The sequence below is a fragment of the Lithobates pipiens genome, unplaced genomic scaffold, assembly GCF_037356315.1.
Source record: "Lithobates pipiens isolate NorthernLeopardFrog02 unplaced genomic scaffold, aLitPip1_a1.2 Scaffold_3, whole genome shotgun sequence".
In the NCBI taxonomy this organism is placed as follows: domain Eukaryota; kingdom Metazoa; phylum Chordata; class Amphibia; order Anura; family Ranidae; genus Lithobates; species Lithobates pipiens.
Genome location: NW_027507790.1, coordinates 36,430,660 through 36,455,151, shown reverse-complemented (window position 1 = coordinate 36,455,151; position 24,492 = coordinate 36,430,660). Strand labels below are relative to the sequence as shown.

The window sequence follows — 24,492 nt, the reverse complement described above, 5'->3', positions numbered from 1 at the left end:
TCGGCGTGCGGCGGTCGGCAACTGGTTAAGAGAATGGTTTTAAAATGGTTTCCTCATGGATGCAAGAACAATAATTTATAAAATGTTAACAATTGTGGCCAGAAATAGAAAACAGATCTTTTAAAAAAATAATGTGAGTTTAATTTAGACAACATTGTTAACGTAGCCAAGCATGACTGCAGTGTGCTTTTCTAGGCCACTTGTGAATAAAATGTAGCTTAAGAGCACCAAACATTGTCAGTGAAGAATCAGCAGAGTTAAATGAATGCCAAGGACAGCTAGATGAACCATTTTCTTTATGTATTAACAGCACCATCCTTTCTGCACATAGATTTAAATCTATAGTATCAGCAGAATAATTTTCTAAGGTGGCAAAGAATTGTTTGTTTTCATAAAACTTTTTAGACACTATTTTAAAAAGTATATTCTTTATGAATGGCAATAACACTTGTGTAGAAATGTAGTATTTTTGACAAGTTCCCTCATTTTTCTGTAAATTGCTGTTCGAGTGTGCTCCAGCAGGCTGTGCTAGAGAGGCAGCATTCTGTGTTATGAATGTTTAATGATCTAGCAAATCAGCAGGCTTGGGGGGCCTCGTGATGTATACTGGGAGAATTATTAAAGGTTTGGGTCACTTCCTGTTCTCTCTTTTCCCTCATGGACTTCTGCCTTGTGAAGATGTCACTGTAAATAATCTGAATTGCAAAGAACGTTGCCAATACAGTTCGGTCATTTATTAACAACGAATGAATGAATGAATGAATGAAATACTTGTATAGCGCACAATGCGAACTGAATCGCCTCTAGGCGCTTTGGCGAGCTTTGATCATCTTCAACAATAAATGTCACATAGGTTGATGTGCAATGTTTCAAGATTTCACAGGGTGCCCATCTTCACTGCAACACCATGACAAAATACATCTGGTCTACTACTGTACTGTATGGATTATGCAACTCTCACTTGTACTGAGTAATACTGTGAAAGATGCTAGGTACACACGGGCCAAAACATTTGGTCAGTTTGTACTGCTGTCTATCTGACAGAAGCCGGCCTAACGAAGCGACATGCAGGAAAAGAAGCATCCAATTCGCAAGCCAATGGCTGATGAGTGTATTCTGGTGATCCGGAGGTCTCTGTCAGAATACAAAGACACAGCGGGGGAGATCACCACACAACATCGCTTGTGTTGGTACGACACTCTGTCAGGTTTTTTTTTACATCCCGATAGGTTGAACAAAAAAGAAAATTAGCAGTTTGTACTGGAATTAAGCCCTGGTTCACAGTGATGCTACTTTGAAATTGCGGTTTCAAGATTAAAAGTTTCAGGTGTTACTTGATAGACATTTGTGTGGCTTCATGCACAGATGTCTATTGAAGTCGCACCTGAAATCGGCAAAAGTAGTGCAGGAACTACTTTTTCAAATAGGTGCAGAGCCCCAAAATTATTGTTGCACCAATTGGAACAGTGCCATTGCCTCCAATAGGCTGTGACTTGTCATGCGATTTGATCTCTCAAATCACATGACAAATCGCTCCAATGTGAACCTAGGCTTAGAGTGCATTGGACATTCACAATGTAGCAGTTGGACATCTAGTAGTCAATATTTACTTATTGAAGATCAGTGTCAATAGAGCAACACTAGTTTATTGTTTGCTATTAGAAATAGTATGGTAAAAGCTACATTTATAGCTTTTTTATAATATATAAATTAATAGTAAAGGTTTGTGCATAAAACCCCTTTACAATTTGCTCTATATCCTTAATCTGCCATCAGATGAATGTAATCTTCCTAGCTATATAAATACATTTGGAAGCGCTGAGACATTTGGCAAGGTTAACGCTTCTACCCACTATTGCATCATCTGGTTTATATATCTGAATTGGAAGCAATCTGATTTGTATTAGAACCAGTAAGACAGTGTTCATAGTTTGTGGCAGCTTTTCATTAGCTGCATTGGAAACAACAAAATGATTAGAAAAATACTAAGTTAGCCCAAAATTCAGCAATGGAACCAGTCACTGTACAAGAAAAAATATATTTTACACGTTTACTGCAATAGTCATGCTCATATTTTGTATACCGGTGGTCATACTAGTTATTTATATTTTCACATATATATGCTCTCAGTACACACTTAAAAGTGCACTACAGTTGACCAAAACTACTTATTTGCTGAAAGCAAAGATCCTATAAAGTATTATTATTATTATTTTGTTTTTTAAATGACAACTGTATAAAATGTGTTATTAACACACATAAGTATGACATGTTTAAAATAATCCTGGCTAAATATGTAAGGTGAAACTGTAAAGCTTAGAAGTTTAAAAACATAAATATTAAAATCATTATGAACCATTATATTTATCTTAAAAAAAAAAAAAAATAACAAAACAAAAAAAAACAAACAAAAAAATATATATATATTGTTTTCAAGGAGTTCCAAGTCTTCCAACAACTTTTTGCTTGCTTTAGGGGTAATCTTAAGGTCCATACACACGATCTGACTTTTTGACAACAAACATGCAAATTAGCTGTTTTGGAGCAACATCCGACCATGTGTACGTTCCATCGAATAAAAACCTTTTTGGTTTTCATCTGACTTTTGTTGGCTGTGCAAACAGACAAACTTTTTGACAACATAAGTCCGATGGAGCAAAGTCCGATCGTGTGTACACAAAACCATCGGACTTTTGTACAAAGTACAAACGCGCATGCTTAGAACCAATGCAAAGATCAGACAACAATACAGAAGTTGACCAAAGGTGGCGCTGGAGTAATTGAACGTCCTCTTTTAAAGTCATCAGTACATTGAACTGTCACTACGTTCGCATTTGTTGCCTAAAAAGTCAGATCGTGTGTATGCAATACAAACTTATGGCCAACACCCCTTGTACAAAAGTCCATGGGAAAGTTTGTACAAAGTCAGATCGTGTGTATGGGGCTTAAGAAAGCTGACACATTAGAGCTGGAAGTATGTAGTTGTGTAGAAAAAGTTTGGCTTTCTTGTCAAAATTAGTGTCTAATCTGTGAAAATTCTTGTGCCATCTAATTAGTACCTAATATCAGTAGGGTGGGGTTGTGGCCAAGGTTTTATATTAAGTAGATAGCTTTCATGTCAAAGAATGTCTTATGTTTTACACCTCAAATCACAATGTTAATTGTAATTAATATATCAATATGTTTTATATTTATTTGACTATATTTAGAACTAATTGCAGCATAGCCTCGTTTGTTCCTTTACTTAACAGCTCTAAGATTATAACCAGTTATTAGGAAATCTTGAAATCCTAAAGCAACGTAACTGCAGAACAGATTGTTGGTTATTATTTCTTTGAAATTGGAGCAGGGCAATAATTGATTATTGCCAGACAGCTTAACAGGTCTAGTGTACAAATTTATTTAAAAATCTGTACTGTGCTTTTAACAATTCCAAAGAAAAATATGAATGCAGGTGAAAACGTAACACATAAAGCAGAAAACAAGTTTTTTACTTTCAATTTTTCATTACTAAGCATGCAATATGTAATAGAAATACTATGCATAGTATGCCAAACCAAGAATTGCATAATCACATGTGACAACACGTTAACTAAGGCCGCGTACACACGCGCGGACTGTTCGCCCAACTTTGTCCGTCTAACAGTTTCGGCAAACAGTCCGCTCAAACTTAGCATGGACGGACATGGCCACACACGACGGACGAACAGTTTGCTGAAACCGTGCGCGATGACGTGAACGGCACGTACGACGGGACGAAAAATACGACGTCCTATACACTGCATTATAGCTTTCGGCGTGAAAATCCTTTCTGAGCATGCGCGCAACTTTGTTTGACGAACAAGCCTACACACGAGCGGACTGTTCGCTGAAACAAGGTTTCAGCGGACAGTTTTACGGAATTTCCGAAAAACCTTGTCCGTCCAACTGTCCACTGAAACTGTCCGCTGAAAGCCCACACACGAGCGGACTGTCCGCCCAAACACTGTTCAGCGGACAAAGTTGGACGAACAGTCCGCCCGTGTGTACGCGGCCTTATAGATAAAAACCTACTCAAAAAGAAAAACTACGAAATTCACACTTCTTAAATTCAAGAACTGAAAAAATCTAGAAGAGTTTATATTATTTGTCTATTATACAGACGTTTAAAGAATAACTATGCAAAATATTTATTTTGACTTGGTTAGAGGATCATCATCTAATACCTTCACGAATGTTCCCCACCTGATCCCCTCCACTCTGAGCTATTTTATTTTTCAGTGCTATTTGTTTAGTGACTTCTACATGAAAAGTTCCAATAGAACTATGCAGGACATATTAGTAGTGTAAACAAAAAATTTATATTTGTGGTTGAACTTTAACCGCTTGCCATCCAACAATGTACCAGTACATCGTTGGATTGTAAGGGTGATATCATTTTTTAGGACCAGTGATTCCCTTCAATGTAAAAGTAATCCTAGTGGCTAAGAAGCTGCTGGATTACTTTTACAGCTGGGGGGAAGGAGGACTTATCACGACCCATGCTATCACATGGGGTGTTTCCCTTGGCATTAATAAAGTATTCTGTTGTTTATCCCTTCTGATAGCAATAAAAGTGATAAAAAAATTAACCACTTCAGCCCCAGAAGATTTTACCCCCTTCCTGACCAGAGCACTTTTTGTGATTGAGCACTGCGTCGCTTTAACTGAAATTTGTCGTACGTCGTTGCACCCAAATAAAATTGACATTCTTTTTTTTCCCACAAATAGAGCTTACTTTTGGGGGTATTTGATCACCTCTGCAGTTTTTATTTTTTGCCCTATCAACAAAAAAAGAGCCACAATTTTGAAAAAAACTCAATATTTTTTACTTTTTGCTAAATAAAAAATATATAAAAAAATTTTTTTTCCTCAGTTTAGGCCGATATGTATTCTTCTACATATTTTTGGTAAAAAAAATCACAATAAACAGATAATGATTGGTTTGCACAAAAGATATAATGTCTACAAAATAGGGGATAGTTTTATGTAATTTTTAGTTTTTATTATTAATATTTTTTTTTACTAGTAATGGCAGCAATCTGCGATTTTTATCAGGACTGCAACATTATGGCGGACACATTGGACAATCTTGACACATTTTTGGGACCATTGGCATTTATGCAGTGATCAGTGCTATAAAAATGCATTGATTACTGTAAAAATGTCACTGGCAAGGAAGGGGTTAACACTAGGGGGGTCAAGGGGTTAATTGTGTTCCCTAGTGTGTGTTCTAACTGAAGGGAGGAGGGGACGGTGTAGGGGAGATGACAGATCGCTGTTCATGCTCTGTAAAGATCTGTCTCTTTCCACACACAGTTCCCGGTTTTCCGTGTGTCAGCAGCGATCGCGGGAGCCCTGCAGTGATCGTGACCACCGGGCACTCGTATTGGCTCTGGGGGTGAGCAGCACGTGCCCCTAGTGGCCACAGGGAGAAGCGACGTAACAAAACGTTGTTTCGACCAACCGTGCCATTCTGCCACAGTACAACTGCGGCAGCTGGTCATCAAGTGGTTAAAGTAACAGTGTATTTAAAAAAAAAGAATACTGTCTAATATTCTAATGTTAATCCCAACCCTTTCTTCTCCCACCTCCTACAGGTCTTTAGAGCACACTGTAGAGGGACTTTATTTATGTGCGAGGACTCTAATCAAGTGCTCCACCCGCACCTAGATAAATCTCCCTATGCTCTGGAGTTGCACTCCCCCTCCCTACAGTTCCATAAACAGCTCCAACAAGCTTCTCTGCTTGACACCTGGAGAGAATTACACATTCTACTCCTACCAAAGTTCTTAGAATAGACCATATCTTTATCCCGGTGGTGTCTTCATCAATCTTGCTGAGCTCCTGTATTTCCTATCCCATGGTCTGACCACTGTGTAGTTATCACCTCTGTCTCCTCCCTGATCCCCCAAACCAGGGATTGGACCTGGTGCATGAACAATGTACTTTTAACCAATAAATCCTACTGCTTTGACATACAGCTTAATTATCCAAACTTTTATTCTGCTCTTAGTGACCCCACCTCCTTCCAAGCTTGGACTTCTGCTGGATTGGGTCGTATTTATGACCTCATCACAAGCAGCACCCTGAAGACATTCCCTGATTTGCAGGAACAAGTGCAGCTCCCACCCAGTGGAATGTTTTAGGTACCTTCAGGTTGCCCATTTTGTTCAACCAATCATCTGCACACTTTCATCTCTAGATAGTTTATCTCTATATGAGCAGGGGTGTAACTATAGGGGTGCAGCAGTGGCGACCGCTACTGGGCCCTGTGATGCAGGGGGCCCATGCAGCCCCCTCTACATGGCTGGCAGCAGCATAGGCAGCTAGGCGTACCAGTGCACCATGCACACGGGTGGCTGGAGGTGGAGGGTGACTAGCAGAGCTCCATGCTTGACTATCGCACTGGCTGCTCTTTAGTTGTGCATTCCCCGCATGACCTGTGTCCTCGGCCGGCTCCTCAGAGTACCCCTTTCCTGCTCCATGCATTGCTGCTCAGTCCGATGTCCCCCCCCCTCCCAGTCCGGCCCACACTGCACTGCATACTTCTCCCAGGTAAACAAACTTTAAGCACACAGATGCAGTGCAGCCCTATGAGAGCCCCACGGAGGACACTGCAGGCTTGTCTGCCATCCCCCCTCCTCCCCCGTCATACACAGGTGATGAAAGGTCTTTCTGGGAGATATGCTGATCACCCGCCCAGCACACTGGATGGAGCCCAGGCCAACATGGATTAGTGCACGGCCTACAGCTTGGTCATGGTGAGTGAGAGGACCCCATCCCCCACACACCATTACAATGCCCCTCCATCTCCCCCTGGGGAAAGGGACCCCTTCTCACGTGGGGACAGGGACCCCCACCTCCCCTGGGGACAGGGACCCCTTCTCACCTGGGGGCAGTAACTTCATCTGCCCTGGAGAAAAGGACCTCATCTCTTCTGGGGACGGGGGCACCCCACCCAAGCCTAGGGACAGTCCACCAATGGGGCACCTAAAAATTAAAAAAAAAAGAATAAAAAAAAACTACTGATACCAGTGGTGGAACTACAGGGCTCACAAAGGTCATACCTGTAACCATGCCCTGGAGTTCCACCGCTGGACTCGGAGGGAAGGGCCCTGGCTGGGGTTCAGGGGGGCCCTTCATGGTTTCTTGCATCAGGGCCCTGAAGGTTCTAGTTACGGCACTGTATATGAGGATATGTGCAACTCAGATCTGCACTCCCCTGGAATCATATCTCGCTTATATAGTTACCTTACATCCCCATCATCTAGTTTACCATCATATGCTACACAGTGGTCCAAAGACTTGGAGACTGATCTGGAAACAGAGAATTGGCATGATATATGGGATACCACTAAAACATCCTCCCAAAACATCATTGCACTTGAAACAAACTACAAGGTTCTGATGAGGTGGTATTTGGTCCCAGCAAAGATATCTAAATTTGTACCAGGCTATCCCCCTGTGTGCTTCTGGGGTTGTGGCCAGGCGGATATGCACACACACATATTGTGGACGTGCCCGGTTGCAGGACAATTCTGGACAGCAATCTTCTGCATGGCTTCTGCTTTGCCCAATGTTACTCTAGACCTCGAACCTTTTTAGCACTGTTGCATCATGTTGCCCTTGATTGTACTAGAGCCTGGCTCTGTCTCCTCTTGCAGCTAATGGAAGCAGCCAAACAGGCAATAGCCAGAGCCTGAAAATCTCCCAAATAATGCATTCTTGAGGTGAAAAACAGAGTAACTCAAGCCATGATTCATGGTAAAACCGAGGCCACCATTCTGGACAGAATCCCTCAGCACCTTAAAATATGGCAGCCTTGGGTAGACCATTTTCTACCCCCGGTTTTCGAAGATCCCCTCTTAGATCCTTGAATGCACTCTATCCCCCCTATAGTTTGAGTGATACTTTATGACATGGGCCCTCGTAGTGCCTCCGACCTCTCTCCCCCTTGCAGCTCTTCTTCTTTCTCTATTTCTCGACTGCTTCTTCCTCTTTCCCCCTCCCTTTCAACCCCCTTTCTCAAGTACACCATTGGTAGCATGATATATTGGTATATCGTATTTGTCTTACCAGCCTCTGGATTACCATGCTGTATCTCTCCCTAGTGCTTAAATTATTGTTGTTCTAAACCTCTCTGTATCCCCAATGCCAATAATGTTTCATTGGTATTCCTTGTTCATTGTCAACAATGTATTGTTTAATTGAAACCATTGAATACCCCTTGTCATGCTTGTTCATATGTTACCAATAAAAAATTTGAACAAGAAGAAAAGTTGATTGGAGAGAGGAAAACATATAAAGAAGTGCAGAAACTGATACGGAGGCAAGGACGGGACTGTGTGAAGTGAACAGTGCCTGGCAAGGAGGCGGGGCTGTATGCGAAGATGAGCAACGTCGGGAACAAAGCAATTCAAATGATGAAAACTCTAAAGGCCTGACTACTACCTCAGGACTTGAAATTTTGAGCCCTGAGTATATGGTTTTTAACAATATTATACTATCGGAGTGCTTTTGTTTTCATGTGATCAGGACCCGCTCTGGAATGAGTGTTTAAACCTCCATCTAGGTGCTGGATTTGTTCAGGGCCGCCTTTCTGTGAGTGATTCTCTTGTCTGTCAGGAATGCTGGATCGTTTTTATACAAAAGAGCAAGTTGACAACCCTAATTAGTAAACAGAGCATGACAGTGTGAGGTGCCACCTGGCTTATTTTACCACATGCCGACCAGAGTGCGATGATGTACGTCGCCACAGTGGCTCGGCTGGGTAAATGGGTGTACAGTTACGTCCCTTTAAATCGCGGTGTTGTGGGTGCATGCACCCACCGCATACTCCATTACCGTGCCTGTGGGTCCCGCAGACTCGATGCCCACTGGGGGCCCACGATCGTGTCACGGAACGCCAGAATAGGGAGATGTAAACAAGGCATTTCCCTGTTCTGCCTAGTGATGTGACAGAGATCTACTGCTCCTTGTCATCAGGAGCAGTGATTTCTGTCATGTCAGTGGTAGCCCATCCCCTACACAGTTAGAATCACTCTCTAAGCCCACGTACACACGGTCAGAGATTTTGCCAACCAAATCCGTCGGATTTTGCCCGTCGGATTTAGTCAGACGGATTGTGTCCCAAACTGTTGCATACACACGGTCGGGCCAAGTTGGCGAAAAATCCGATCTTTCAGAACGTGATGACGTAATTTCGTTACGATGGGACTACGTTCAGGCTAGTAGCCAATAGCTTTGATGTAGGAATTTGATCTGAGCATGCGTGGCACTTGGTCCGATGAAAATGCTGTACACATGATCGGATTAGGTCCGTCCGGCCCAGTTGGTCAGGAAATCTTTCCAACATGTTGGAAATTTGGATCGGACGGAGATTCGGACGGAATCAGTCCGATGCATACCACACACAGTCGGATTATCTGACGACGCGGTCCGATAAGACTCATTCCGACAGATTCTCCCACCGTGTGAACATGGGCTTAGACACACTTAACCTCTTGATCGTCCCCTAGTGTTTAAGGCATTCCTTGCCAGTGCATTTTTATAGCACTGATCGCTGTATAAATAACAATGGTCCCAAAATAGTGTCAAAAGTGTCCGATAATAATAATAAAAAAGGCATAAATCTAGCTCCTATTTTGTAGATGCTATAACTTTTGGGCAAACTAATCAATATATGCTTATTGCAATTTTTTTTTAACCAAAAATATGTAGAAAAATAAATATGGGTCTAAACTGAGAAAGAAATGTTTTTTTTATATATATATTTTAGGGATAATTATTATAGAAAAAAGTAAAAAATATTGTTTTTTTTTCAAAATTGTTGCTCTTCTTTTTGTGTTTATAGCGCAAAAAATAAAAACCTCAGAGGTGATCATATACCATAAAAAGAAAGCTCTATTTGTGGGAAAAAAAGGACATCAATTTTGTTTGGGTGCAATGTCGCACGACCACGCAATTGTCAGTTAAGGTGACTCAGTGCCGTATCACAAAAAGTGCTCTGGTCAGGAAGGGGGTAATTACTTCCGAGGCTGAAGTGGTTACAGATCCTTACTTCCATCATGGCTGTGGGACTATTGCATCTGCTATTCTCTTGTATTTTTGGGACTTTTTTTGATCACATATATATATAACCGATATTATGTTCACCCTTTGGAATTGGGGTATATCTATATGTATTTCAATAACATTAGAGCGCTGCACTATTTTATAATTATTTATTATATTGTGGTTTTGTGCATTAAAATGTAGTGTATTTTTTACCAAAAAACTGCATTTGAAAAAACACTGCACAAATACCATGTGACATTAAAAATTGCAACACCCACCATTTTATTCTCTAGGGCTTCTGTAAAAAAAAAGAAATTATATCATGTTTGGGGGTTCTGGATATTTTCTAGCAAAAAAAAGAATATTTTTACATATATGTGAGAAGTGTCAGAATTGGCCCAGGACTGAAGTAGGTAATTGGATATACATATAGAGAGGTAAAGCAGGCATACATATAATCTTTACAAAGTGATTAACTTGGTGTTCTTGACAAAAATAAATTTTCCTTAGCGTACAAAGCACATCCTTCTGAAAATGTACTATCATAAAACATCCCAGAAATAATCTCACCCCTTGAAAAACTAAGATCAACTGACCAATCAACTGTGTTTAATTACAAAACCCATTAGGAATCTCTTGAGCCTCAAGACATTTTAGCTGCTTTCATGGAGTTCAGATACTTTATAGTTATTCTTGAGAGTAAAACTGCTTGAATGGTATCTACATGAAATAATTTGGATGCCAACAATCCATAGTTATTAGTCTGAACATTAGACAATTGTTTTTATACAAAAGAACAAAAGGACTTCAAATTACAAAAATGATAAGCAATGCGAAGTAAGTCACAGCCTCCAATCATTTATAACCTCAGCAAACAGAAATTATCCACTTACTTTGATTTAAAGCTCTTTGCATAATATTGTCCGCACTCTGCACAGCTGTGCTATTTCCGAATAAACTAAAATATGCTCACATTTTAGTCTGCTAGAGTTGAACATTTACATGGTAATGCTGAATTTCGATCATCAGAAAATATCTCCCTTTTTAGTGGCCAAAATCACCCCCCCTACATTGCAAGAGTTAAATGCTTCTTTAGTCTAGGGGTGCAGGCATAACCTGTATTACTTACCATATCCCTGGCTCCAATAGACATTCATGCAACCATTCCAATAAAACCTCCTCTCTATGCAACTTCAGACTGTGATCACTTGCTCACCTCCTCACAGTGCAGTGTTAAAAGCCCAGAACTGTGCCTAATGACATTGAGGGACCATTCACAGAGACTGAGGACAGTGCTGGAGTCTGCCAGACCATGAGATAGAGCTAGTAAAAGAGTTTATCCCTGCACCCTTAAGCCGGCCATAGATGTCTTAAAATTAAGCCGGTTCAGCAGGGACCGGCCAAATTTGGACCCATGTATGGCCACCCTGGTTGCACACAAGTCGATCTATTAATGTCAAATACACAAATTTGATGTCAATTGAACTTTTAATTACAAAATTGCACTTACCCTTTAAATACTTAAAAAGTTGCCAAGTTCTTACTTCTCATTTATTTATATAAGGCTTTTCCACATTTTTTGAAGAAAAAACAATCTTGTAAAATGATAGGAGGATAACAGATTTTTACTTAATATTGTGTTGCTATTAAAGCAAAGCAGTGATTGATTGTTGCCAGATGGTTTAACAGGTCTGTGTGTCTGTGGTTTACGCCAAAAGACTGTATTTTCAGACAACGCAAAAACAAAAAGAAACATAAGGGTAAACATACATTGTGAGGTGTAGTGAACAGTTATCATGTTGACCCATTTATTCCATAATCCTTAAGATAAACTAAAGTCATCAGTTTCTGCATGACTAGGAAACAAACTTTGAACAGCTATATAAAGCACAATAATGACATTTTGTAGCCAGCAAGGAATTAAATTAGAAATGTAAAAAAAAAAGGATAAGAAAGATAATCTCAAATGCTTTAATAGCCAAAATGTTCCATACTCTTTAATTTAGGAATTATGTCTAACACACATGTCATGTGCAGTTTCCATTGTGGCATGCCTCTAATATTTTAAAAGATGAAAACACTTTAAAAAGACTAAAGCCTCGTACACATGATCGGATTGTTGGCCAACAAAACCAGTTGTCACTAATATACAATGGAAAAGCCAAAGTTCTAAACCTTTAATCTTCTGTAATGGCCGACAGTGTTCAAATCTAATGTTACTAATGAGATATATAAAAAGGTATGCTGCATTTTTAAAATATTAAAAAAAAAAGATACATTTCAGGAATGGAGATTTTATACATGTAGTAGTTACATTTGTGCAGCTTGAATGCAACTATGCATATACCATACCTAGCCAATGGCTCTGAAAGCCGGAAGTCACTGAAGTAGACACCATTACTCAAGTAATTACTACTTGCTTTCAGGTTCTGTGCCGAGCAGCTGCCCTAATGCATTTTGAACACATAAGGCCAACCGTATGGCACGGATAGCATTCAGGCATGCTTTGCATTTTTCTGAATAAATTTAGCTATAATCAATATCTAGTTATTAAATAGCTAGAATGGTTATCTAAACCATATTCCTTTATGTTAAACCCAGCATACATATGGAAAATAGTTTATAAGCCCCCTAACACACTCAGTTCTGCTCATATAATAGCACCGCCCTAATGTGCAGCTTAAAGCCCAAGTCCAGTCAAAAATGAAATTTAAATAGTACATTTTGCATTAATTTCCTTACTCCTCGGCCTGAATTCCAAACAACATTTCCTAAGTCATCCTGTAGTGTACTCCCACAGTTTCTTCTATGAGTAAAGCTAATTTCCTGGCATGGGGACCAGAGATTTTTCTTGCTTATTATCTTCTTGGGCACTAGTCCCCTCACTGCCTCATAAGTTCTCCTGCCTCTGAAACCAATAAGAGAGGACTGAGCTGCTGCAAGTGTGACCTCCTCCAATAGAAAATGTTCACACTTAGACCGGTAGTCAATATTGGCATCAATGGGCACAGAACAGAAATGGGAATTCTTCAAAGGGACTGTTTGTAAACTCACTTCAAAGTATATTCCCATGGGCAATAAGTTTAAAAGGCTAAAAATAAAGCCTATGTGGCTCACGGCCAAAAGTAAAATGGCTATAAATAATAAAAAAAGAGCTTTTAAAAAATATAAAAATGAAGGAACGATATCATCATTTAAATGTTACAAAGAATATAACAGAATATGTAAAAAGGAAATCAAGGATGCAAAAAAATCAAAAGGAATGACAGATTGCAAAGTAGGACAAACCCCAAAATATCTTCAAATATATTAATAGTAAAAAGGTCAGGTCAGGTCTGTAGGCTCTTTACAAAATTATCTAGAGTGAGTGACTAGGGAGAAAGAGAAAGCAAATTTATTAAATATTTCTTCAGTTCTGTGTATACAAAGGAGCAAGGGGAGTTAATGCACATAATGGGGGTGGTATTGACATAGCACCAAATAATCCACAATGGCTCAAAAGGGATATGATCCAGAAATATTTAGACAGAATAAAGATGGATAAAGCACTTGGACCAGATGGCATCCACCCACAGATCCTAAAAGAATTGAGCTCTGTCATTTCAAGGCCATTGTTTCTAATTTTTAGGGACTCATTAATAACTGGAATGGTACCACTGGATTGGCGCAGGGCCAATGTAGTGCCTATATTTAAAAAGGGAACAAAGTCTTTACCAAGTAACTATAGACCTGTTAGTTTAACTTCAATAGTCAGGAGAGTTTAATAAAAGACCACATAGACAATTTCTTGTTAGAAAAAAATATTATAAACACACAGCATGGATTCATGAAAGACAGAAGTTGTCAAACAATCCTGATTTCTTTTAATGAGGAGGTAAGTAAAACCTTGGACAGAGGGATGGCTGTGGACGTGGTATACCTGGACTTTGCAAAAGCGTTTGACACAGTTCCTCACACACGGCTCATGTGTAAGGTAAAGTCTACAGGCTTGGAAAGATTAATTTGTAAATGGATAGAAAATTGGCTGAAAGACAGAATTCAGAGAGTAGTGGTTAATGACTCGTACTCTGAATGGTCTAAGCTTATTAGTGGTGTACCCCAAGGTTCAGTGCTAGGACCCTTACTTTTTAATATCTTTATAAATTATATATGGTCTAGGATTAAAAGTAACATTTCTGTCTTTGCAGATGACACTAAGCTATGCAGTGGAATAACGTCCTTACAGGATGTCTCCAATTTACAAGACGGCCTCCATACACTGTCTAATTGGGAAACTAAGTGGCAAATGAGATTTAATGTTAATACATGTAAAGTTATGCACTTAGGGGCTAAGAATATGCATGCATCATACATACTAGGGGTAGTACAACTGGAGCGAATCAATGGTGGAGAAGGATCGGGGGGTTTTGGTAGATCATAAGCTCAACAATAGCATGCAATGCCAAGCTGTGGTTTCCAAAGCGAGCAAACTCCTTTCATATATTAAGAGAGGTATGGACTCCATAGAGAAAGATATAATTTTGTCCCTGTACAAATCATTAGTAAGACTTCATCTTGAAAAGCAGTTCAGTTTTGGGCAACAGTTCTCAAAAAGGATATCAGGGAACTGGAGAAAGTGCAGAGAAGGGCAACCAAACTAATGCAAGGCATAGAGGAGCTCAGTTATGATGAAAGATTGGAAGAACTGAATTTATTCCCTCTTGAGAAGAGGGGATTAAGGGGCATATGATCAACATGTACCAATACATAAGTGGTCTAGTGACCAGAACAAAAACAGCCACGAATTCTTCAGAGTAATAAGCCTAATGAATATTGACCTTTTACTGGATAATACTTTCACTAATCTGTACTCTAGGCTGTAAAATAAAATACATTAATGCAAATTGCTTCAGCTAATGTGGCACATTGAAAATGGGACCAGTCTTTAATGAACTCCTGTATCATGACTTGCTTGAAAGACCATCCACAGCCTGGAACTGCGACAATATCTGTATCTACATGGTTTGCAATGAGCTTTTTGTTATAATGTCATTACAATTATGGTGATATACATTTAGCCGCAAAGGCAGAAAATAGTGATTTGTCTGTTTTTGTTGGCTACTCTAATATGAGGAAAAAATTTCTTGTTTTCTGTAATAACAACATAAGTGATAATATAAAAGGCAGTGCTGTATGGTATGTGACACATCTCTTCAGGAAAAAAGAGGTGGAACTGAGGGATCCAGAACATAATCACACCGTGGAGATTTTGGCATTAGCGGTCGTTGGCTATGTAATCATTTACGAAAAACACAATATATCATGTAGGAGATTAGTACAGTGAATCCAGCACAGATGGGCCCTAATATTGCTGTAGATGGTGGCAGCAATTGTGTTGCTACATGAAATGATCTTGCTGAATCCATAGTCTTTTAATGACAGCAGAAGTATGTGCTATTGGCACCAGAATGCCTGACAGACTTTTCTTTTAATTTAGAACTGAATTGCTTGCCTTTCCACTCTAAATGAGGAATATAAATACGAAACTAAATAACAAAGAAAGAACATCACATATGCTGCTTAAATTGTTGCATGGGTGCTTAATCACAACATTTTTATTATGCACTGTAACAACTGTTCTTAAAGAAGAAAAATGTAAGTCTATTTGAAAGAGGTTTTTAAAAATGAATAAATGCAACCAATAAACATTTTTCTTCTTTCTTTACAATGACACATCAACTAATATACGGTCTAGAATTTGACATCATGCAAAATGCCTAAGCAAAGCATTATGCTGAATCATGGGAGCACATTCTTTTTTTGGTTTAGACTTGCTCTGCCATGACACCATGGGAAGATTAGATATGTTAGAATGGGCAGTTTAGATATGTACTTCAGTGGTTATTAGCAGTATGGTAAAAATCAGTAAAAATACTACATTTGCAGAATTTATACAGTACATAACAGACAATAAGGCTCATCATTAAAATCAAATTAAAAAGTGATTTTATTCCTATAGAAACTCATAATAGGTCTTTTTTTGTTTTGTTTTTTTACAAAATGAAAGTTAAACCATATAGGTGTATTCACTAAGGAGGGGATATAGAGTCACCATGGTCTGCAAATCTAGCAATGCTTCCAATATTTTAGCTTTATGTCTTTCTTGGTTTACAATATTAAGTACATTGAAAGATGGTTAGATGTAATTTCCATAACTGTAGTCATATTAAATAAAGGGTCAGTCCTCCCATAGGTGATATATTTGTAATATGTGTAGATTAGTTGGCTGAGTCACAGGTCTTTGATACTCCGACAGTAAGGTAGGTCTCCCTGCCATAATTCCTGACTATGTTGTCATCTAACTTGGACTTTTGTGTTTCCCTCCTCCCTTGTGTTCCAGTATCTTCTGTTGCATTCTCCATAATAAAAAAACATATTAAATATTCATCAGGGAGAATGAAAATCAAATATTATGATCATAGCAGCTGTGCACAAACTACCCAGAGATATCTCACCATCAGGTGGCTTAAATCTAGCATATAACAAAAGCCTAGAATATAAGTTTTCAATGGGATGATCCATTAAGATGATCTGACCAGCTGCTATAGGTTGCCATATTGTGAATCAATATTGCTATTTGCTACCTTTAGGGTCTGTGTTAATATCATCAGTTTCAGATATGGGGTTGATTTATTAAAAATGGAGAATGCAAAATTTGGTGCAGCTTTGCACAGAAACCAATCAGCTTCCAGATTTTATTGTCAATGCCTAAAGTGGTTGTAAAGGCAGAGGGATTTTTAATATAAGGCATTCTATGCATTAAGATAAAAAGCCTTCCGTGTGCATCAGCCCCCCTAATACTTACCTGAGGTCCATATCTATCCAGTGATGTCCATGAGTGTCTCGTCCATCTGGTTGGCTGAGACATAGCACTGGCTCCATTAGCTCCCACTGCTGTCAGTTAAAGTCAGTTAGCCATTGTGGAGAGAGAGGGGGGGGGCGGCGGCGGCTAAACTGCAGCTCCATGTCTGAATGGATACACGGAGTTGAGGCTCGGCTTGGGTGCCCCCTTAGCAAGCTGCTTGCTGTGGTGGCACTTAACAGGAGAGAGGGGCCAGGACAGCTGAAGAGGGGCCCGAGAAGAGGGGGGTCTGGGCTGCTCTGTGCAAAATTACTACACAGAGCAGGTAAGTATGACATGTTTGTTATTTTTAATAAAAAAAACAAGACTTTACAATCACTTTAATTGAACAAGTTGACGTTAGAAGCTGATTGACTACTAAACACAGCTGCACCAGATTTTTCACCCAGCTAGGAACACTCATGTCATTTACCAGTGCAACTGACCTCCTTCTGATCTGCATTTAACCCCTTTCAAGCAGGTTTTGCATTCTTGAAGATATGTATGGGGATGAAGTAAACAAAAGTCTGTCAACACAGGCCCTTACTAGGTAACTCTCGCAGGTAGCAAGTATAACTTGCCACAAATTGTCAGTGTTGAATTGTAAGTCTATTAACTTGCTGCACATTTTCACTGGCAAGTTGTACACTTGCAGAGCACATGCAGCACAAGTTCTAGTTGTCACTTTTCCAATTCATGGCAAATGTGCATGGCAACTCTCTAGAAAGACCAACGTTACAGTGGTGAGTCTACAACAAGAGCTCTGCAAGTCTACAGCATGGAAATTCAGTCACCTTGATCCCTGTGGTGGGATGACAATTGCACTCAACCAGCACTTGTAGAATGTTTGTAAAGAAAGTTGATCTGGAGTCATGCATTGTGGACTTGCTGCAATTGTGCAACAAATTGTGAAGCCTGGCAAGTCTAGCAATAACTTAGCAAGTCATTTTCAAACTTGCAGCGCAATTGCTTGCTATCTGGGCTAAGGGCTCCTGTAGATGGTTCTTCTTGTCAAACGCTTTTAAGTGCAAAAGCATGTGTTCCAGATGGCAAATGCAGTACTGCTCAATTAAAGTTAATGGGTAATTGTTTAGAACACACATCAAGTGGAGGAAAACAATACCTGTTGACATGAGGCTTTGGGATTGGTTACTACTAGTAATAACAACACGTCCCTTAGCTCCAGTTTTAGCAATTCAAACCAAAGTTTACATTTTGCAATGTTTCTGCATTCTCCCAAGAATGTCCCTATTATGTTGCACGGAACGATTTTGCATATTAAGGATTTATTGCTGTAAATGGCTCTGTCAAACTATTTTTGTTTCAAGTCTGTCTTGTTGGCATATAAAACAATGATTTTGTTCTGTGTATATTACCTTGCATGTTTATAACGTGAAATCTTTCATTTTCTTTGAATTTTCTCTTGAACCACAGAAGAGCTGTTCCTCATTCCCACAAGTCCAAACAATGAAAAGGAACTCATACATCAATCACTGGAAGCTCCTACAAAAGAGAAAATATTGTTACCGACCAATAAACCCTGAAGCAGCAATACCTTTTTATATATGAGGATATGCCTAAAGCCAGACAGCAAGAGCTGACAGAAATGTGAGTATTATAAAAACTGCTTTGAATGCAAGATTGTCAATATCCTACAAGCCTTCAGAAATACTGTGATGTAAAAGATCTTAGTTTTCTACAAACCACTTGCGAAAGCTGAAAGAGAAATTATACACTTATGTAACAATGGGCATCACCCACGCTGATTATAAGATGGATTTCCCAGCAGGCTCCAGGCAGAGCAATACAGTAGTGTGCCATGCATTTATACACCCATGGTAGTTCACCCAGTAGGGGAAGGTGACTAAAACAGAAAGCAAAGTTCAATATTATCTGGTGTCACTGACACTAACTTACTCCAAGGGTGGCCTAAAGTAATCACTACATGCAGCTAGCTTTAGTTAACTCATTATTACATTTATCGAATGTATCAAAAAAGTTATCACATTTTTCCCATGCAGAGCAACTTCAGCTTTGAACAGAAAAATCAAATGAATAATACATTCAAATATTTACTGCTTTGATGTTGGGAAAGGCTTAAAGCAAACCTTTGCCCAGACCATGGTAACCACAACTGCTCCCCAATAGTTATTTATTGTACAGAAGATTAAAAGAAAGCTTAGATAAAAAGGCTGCAGCGTCAAAAATAGAAGGGTGAGCTAATCAATGTCACTCTTGGCTGTGAAGTCTCACACAGACTTACACCACAGTGCCTGTAGCCATTGGAGTCAGGGAGAGTTTTATTTCAACAGTACATAAGTAATTAGTTGTCTATCCATGGCCTGGCCATGGGTCCTGTAATTAGCCACAAAAACGATTTCCTGCATGTAAGAGCTGAACTCACTAGAAGAGTAATTTAATCCATGTATAAAGAAAAAAACAGCTATGTAGATAAGTAGACTGCCAAACATTCTTGTCACTTAAATAAGAACAGTACTAAGAAGAAAAAACTGAGGTTGCAGTTTAGAACTTTTCTTGGAATGATTTTTTTTCGTCTGGCAGTCTCTGGCTTTAGTACTTTCTGAGAGACTAATTTGGAATCAGTAGAAAGTCAGATCTGATATGCATGCTTGTCCTAAGTTAGTGACACAGAAAGTACTGATGCCATTGGATCAGCATGAGAGCAAGACTTAACATTTTAATTCTAATTGGAATGAATCTTTAACTGAAATCATATGTATGCAAATTAACACATTTCGTTAATCTGTATTAATCTGTGTTTAGCAGTGCATGCACAATCTGTAACTACCTTGTTCAACAAACTTAAAGTAGTAATAACCCCTCAGCATTTTTTAATTTAACCAGTTCCCACCCAGGCCAATTCTGACATTTCTCTCCTACATGTAAAAATCAGTATTTTTTTTGTTAGAAAATTACTCAGAATCCCCAAACATTATATATATATATATATATATATATATATATATATATATATATATATATATATATATATGTTTTTTTCAGCAGAGACCCTGGAGAATAAAATGATTATTATTATACAGGATTTATATAGTGCCAACAGTTTGCACAGCGCTTTACAACATCGGGGAAGATGGCACAATCACAATACAATACAGGAGGAATCAGCGGGCCCTGCTTGTTACAGTTTACAATCTAGAAGGGAGGGTCAAGTGAAACAAAGGGTAGTAGATGTGGTGGAGGATGAGATGGACAAAATGAATATACAGTTGTATGGTGTGGGTAGGATAGGCTTCTCTGAAGAGAAGGGTTTTCAGGGATCGTCTAAAAGCTAATTGAGTAGGAGATAATCGGACAGATTGGGGTAAGGCGTCCATAGGATTGGAGAGGCTCTGGAAAAGTGAGGAGGTGATGAGAGAGCTAAAGAGCAGGAGGTCTTGCGAAGAATGAAGAGAACGATTAGGTTGGTATTTTGAGACTAGGTCAGTGATGTAGTTGGGGACAGAGTTGGGGATGGCTTTATAGGCAGTCGTTAATATTTTGAATTTAATTTGTTGGGTGAGCGGAAGCCAGTGGAGGGGTTGATAGAGAGGAGTAGCAGACACAGAGCGATTAGTAAGGTGAATGAGTCTGGCAGCAATATTCATGATGGATTAAAGGGGGGGATAGAGTATGTAGGGGTAAGCCAATGAGGAGGGAGTTGCAGTAATCAAGGCGAAATGACTAGGAAGTGAATTAAGAGCTTTGTGGTGTCATTGGTTAGAAAGTGGCGTATTGGGTTGAGGTTGAGGAGGCAAGATTTGGACAGTGATTAGATGTGGGGCTTAACAAAATAAAATGAAATGGTGATTGTTGCAATTTATTATGTCACACAGTACCTGCGCAGCAATTTTTCAAATGCAACTTTTTTGGAAGAAATACACTTTATGAATTTTAATGAAAAAAAAATATATATAACCCTTTTTTCGTACAAGTTTTTATTGAAAAATGTGTAAAATACAGAATGCAAATAAACAGAAAAGGGTAGGTAGACATCCTTAATAAATACAATAAATCAACACTATGTGAGGCGAAGGAAGAAAAAAAAAACAGTTACAATATAATATATATTTTTTTTAAATATAAAAGATGATGTTATGCTGCGTAAATAGATACCTAACTTGTTACGCTTTTAAATTGCGCACGGTTGTGGAATGGCTGCAAACAAAGGTATTTAAAAATATCCATAGGCGAAGCGTTCCAATTTTTTACAGGTTACCAGTTTAGAGTAACAAAGGAGGTGGAGCAGTAAAATTATTGCCGACGTTCGTAGCGATACCTCACATGTGTGGTGGGAACACTGTTTACATATGCAGGTGCGACCAACATATGCGTTCGCTTCTGCATGCGAGCATGGGGGGTGGGTGCTTTAAAGTTAAATTTTTTATTATTTATATTTATTTATTTATAATGTTACACTGTTCCTTTATTAGAGATGGCCCAGGAACCATCCAGTCCTCAGACAGCTCTGTGGTAACTCAGCGACAACGCCGAATCAGATCTTTGGCTTCCCAATCACATTGGTAGAGCCCGGAGAGGCGCCGATTGGTGGCGGGAGGGGGTCATCCCCTCCTGCTGCCTATAAAAACATTACAGCAGCTAATAAGCCATTAGGATGGCTTTTACATTGTAGGGAATCACTGGCTGAAAAAAAAAAAAGATATCTGGAGGATACCTGTAGCTGCAGGCATCATCCAGATATCTCCACTCCATCTCCACTCAAAGTCCACAACGTCATGACGGGAAGTACATTGTACATCAAGCATAAAATAAACATTCTCCAGTGAACTATTTGTTAAAATTCTTAGACCCAGGACTTGAGAACCTGCTCTCAATCTTTTGATGGCGGAAATTCGGACAGCAAAATTCCGATGGAGCATACACACGGTCGCATTTTTCAACGAAAAGCTCTCATTGTTTTTTTGCTGGCCGAATTTCTGACCATGTGTACGCGGCATTAGGAACTACCCTGAAATTGGATAGCGTTCCTGGCAATAGCTTAAACTGTAACATAGGTAAGGATTAACAAATAAAGAAGATAAAGAAACTGCATACTCAGTAGGTGATTAAACCAGCTGCACTGGAAAAAAATTAAGGTTTAAAGCGTATTGAACCCAAAATTAAAAATGTAATATATTGCAGCTTAACAATTATGTAATGTGGAAGGTGTATCAGTTTTCTCTACTTTGGCTCCCCCCCCCCCCCCCCCCCCCCGTTTTCACCTGTTGATCTGGCCAGAACAAAACTTCTTGTATTAGTAAGACACCTCACAAGTCTACACTAACAAATTGAAGCCAAACTCCAGCTTGTTAGGATCAGTTATAGCAAAAAATGTTTTTCCTTTTGGGATAAAGAAAAGCTGATCATTTTAATTAGTCAGTTTAATAAGTTATTCACTAGAGTGAGAACCTCTGGGGGATTCCAGGATGGAAAAAGATCTGGGGGGTCTTAGTAAATGACATGCTCAGCAATGGCAAGCAATGCCAAGCTGCAGCAAGCATGCATAAAAAAGGGTATTTACTCAAGAGATAAATTTATAATTCTGCCAATTATGGCAGAAGAGACGCTTGAGAAGAGATATGATAGCCTCAATAGGGATTTCAGCATAGGGAGGAAACTGGTTAGTTACAGGGAGTATAAGAAGACATGTGGTCACTCAATGAATTTGGAGAAGAAGCTTTAAAACCTTAAAATGCGTAGGGAGTGTAATAATATGCCCAAACCATTGTGACTCCATTTTAGCTTAAATCTGTTGTTACGAAAGAATGCACAGAAAAATGCTTGCACCTCACGGTACACTATATATATATATATATATATATATATATATATATATATATATATATATATATATATGTTGACCCATGTAAACTCATGATAAATGTATCTTAAGGGTCACTGACTCGTATAACCATATATTTCTATACAAATACAAAATTTACTAACCACCCCCCCCCCCCCTTTCTATTGGTAAGTTGAATCATATATAAGCTGTATACACACCTAATAAAGGCAGACATTTTACGAATACACAAGCTACCTCTCATTTCATTTGATGTCTCCAGATATCTGAGGGACGTTTGGTGTACCTATAGAAGGGTGGTCATCCAGAATACCTACTATTTTCTTTCAGGGGGGTTTTCACTATCAGGGTAAGCATGTGGAACTCAATTCCACAATCGATGGTGTCAGCAGGAAGTATTGTTAGTTTAAAAAACTCCTAGATGGGCATCTTAGCGAGCACATTATGCAGGGATATGATTTTTGCCATGAGCACACACACAGGTTGAACTGAATGGACTGGTGTCTTTGTTCAACCTTACCAACTATGTAACTATGTAACTATTAGCTTAGAGGTACAGATGCATGTCCGATTAAAATCTTCCAGGAAGGGAGTACGTGCACAGTGCAGTGCCAAACCACAACTCCTGTTGGTGAGAAGCTTAATTCCAGACTGGTTAGACAACAGTTGAAAGATCTCCCCATGACCACATATCTTGTCTTCAGGTCTCAGACACAAAGACTGCATCATCCTCAAGGTTTCTTGCAACTGGACTTTGCTGAAACATTCATTCATAAGTATATCTATTAAAGTAGTTCTAAAGGCAGAAGTTTTAGAAGCATAAGTAAAAAACCCTTCTGTTTTCAGTCCCCCTCCCCCCCATACTTACCTGAGCCCAATTTTGATCCAGCCCGAGAGCAGTGGTGTTCTCCCCTCTCTCACCCCTCCCTGGCCACGGATACAGCAGCGGGAGCCATTGGCTCTTGCTGCAGTCAATCACAGTCTCTGAGGGGAGAGTGGGGGGGTGGGGCTGAGTTGCGCTGTGTGTCAATGCTATGGGGACCCTCGGAAGTAAGAAGGGGAGGAGCCAGGAGCACTGGTATGGGGCCCTAGAAGAAGAGGATTGGGGCTGCTCTGTGCAAAACCATTGCACTGAACAGGTAATTATACCAAGTTTGCTATTTAAAAAAATCCTATTACAATCACTTTAATAACTATATACTGTATACAGGGGTATATGTTCACAATTCTGCTAGGACTCCTATTAGGCCCTTTGCTGGGAGACATGTTTGCACATTGGATGTATGTACTGTTATTAATCTCTTATATAACGCTTTTATTATTTCTGTACTGCTGTGCATCTGTATACTTATGGTTAATATACTGGTTGTAGTAGTTCCTCTGCTCCCAGTTACTTTGATCACTGGTTCATTTCCCAGGATGGAAGTCCCCTTTCCTTTCCCCCTTTGCCCTGTCCTGGGTAGAGGCACTCCCAGCTTTATTATTAAACCCACCCTTCCACTTACCAAAGGTTCTGGTTCTTTTTTTTACCTACAGGTTTAGCTCAGTCTCCTGTTTTGGGAAGGCTATTTTACATAGCTCCCCTCAAAAGAAAGCTACACAGACAACATGCGGTCAACATGGGATGCCTTGTTTATAAGGACAAGGGCCTCTTCCCCACAAATCTGGTCGATTGTTGTGGAAATCGGCAGGCAGGGGGCTTATTGCAATCTGG

At 39.5% G+C, this 24,492-nt stretch overlaps 1 protein-coding gene across 1 annotated transcript in view; it reads right to left on the bottom strand.

The window, feature by feature from the left end:
- RTN4R (reticulon 4 receptor) overlaps positions 1-24,492 on the bottom strand; it is a 294,532-nt gene that overhangs the window by 97,637 nt on the left and 172,403 nt on the right. The window contains exon 2 of the mRNA XM_077461430.1: positions 18,334-18,460. Within this exon, the coding sequence (XP_077317556.1) occupies positions 18,334-18,340 (7 nt within the window). The 5' untranslated portion in view covers positions 18,341-18,460. The remainder of the gene's footprint in view (positions 1-18,333; positions 18,461-24,492) is intronic.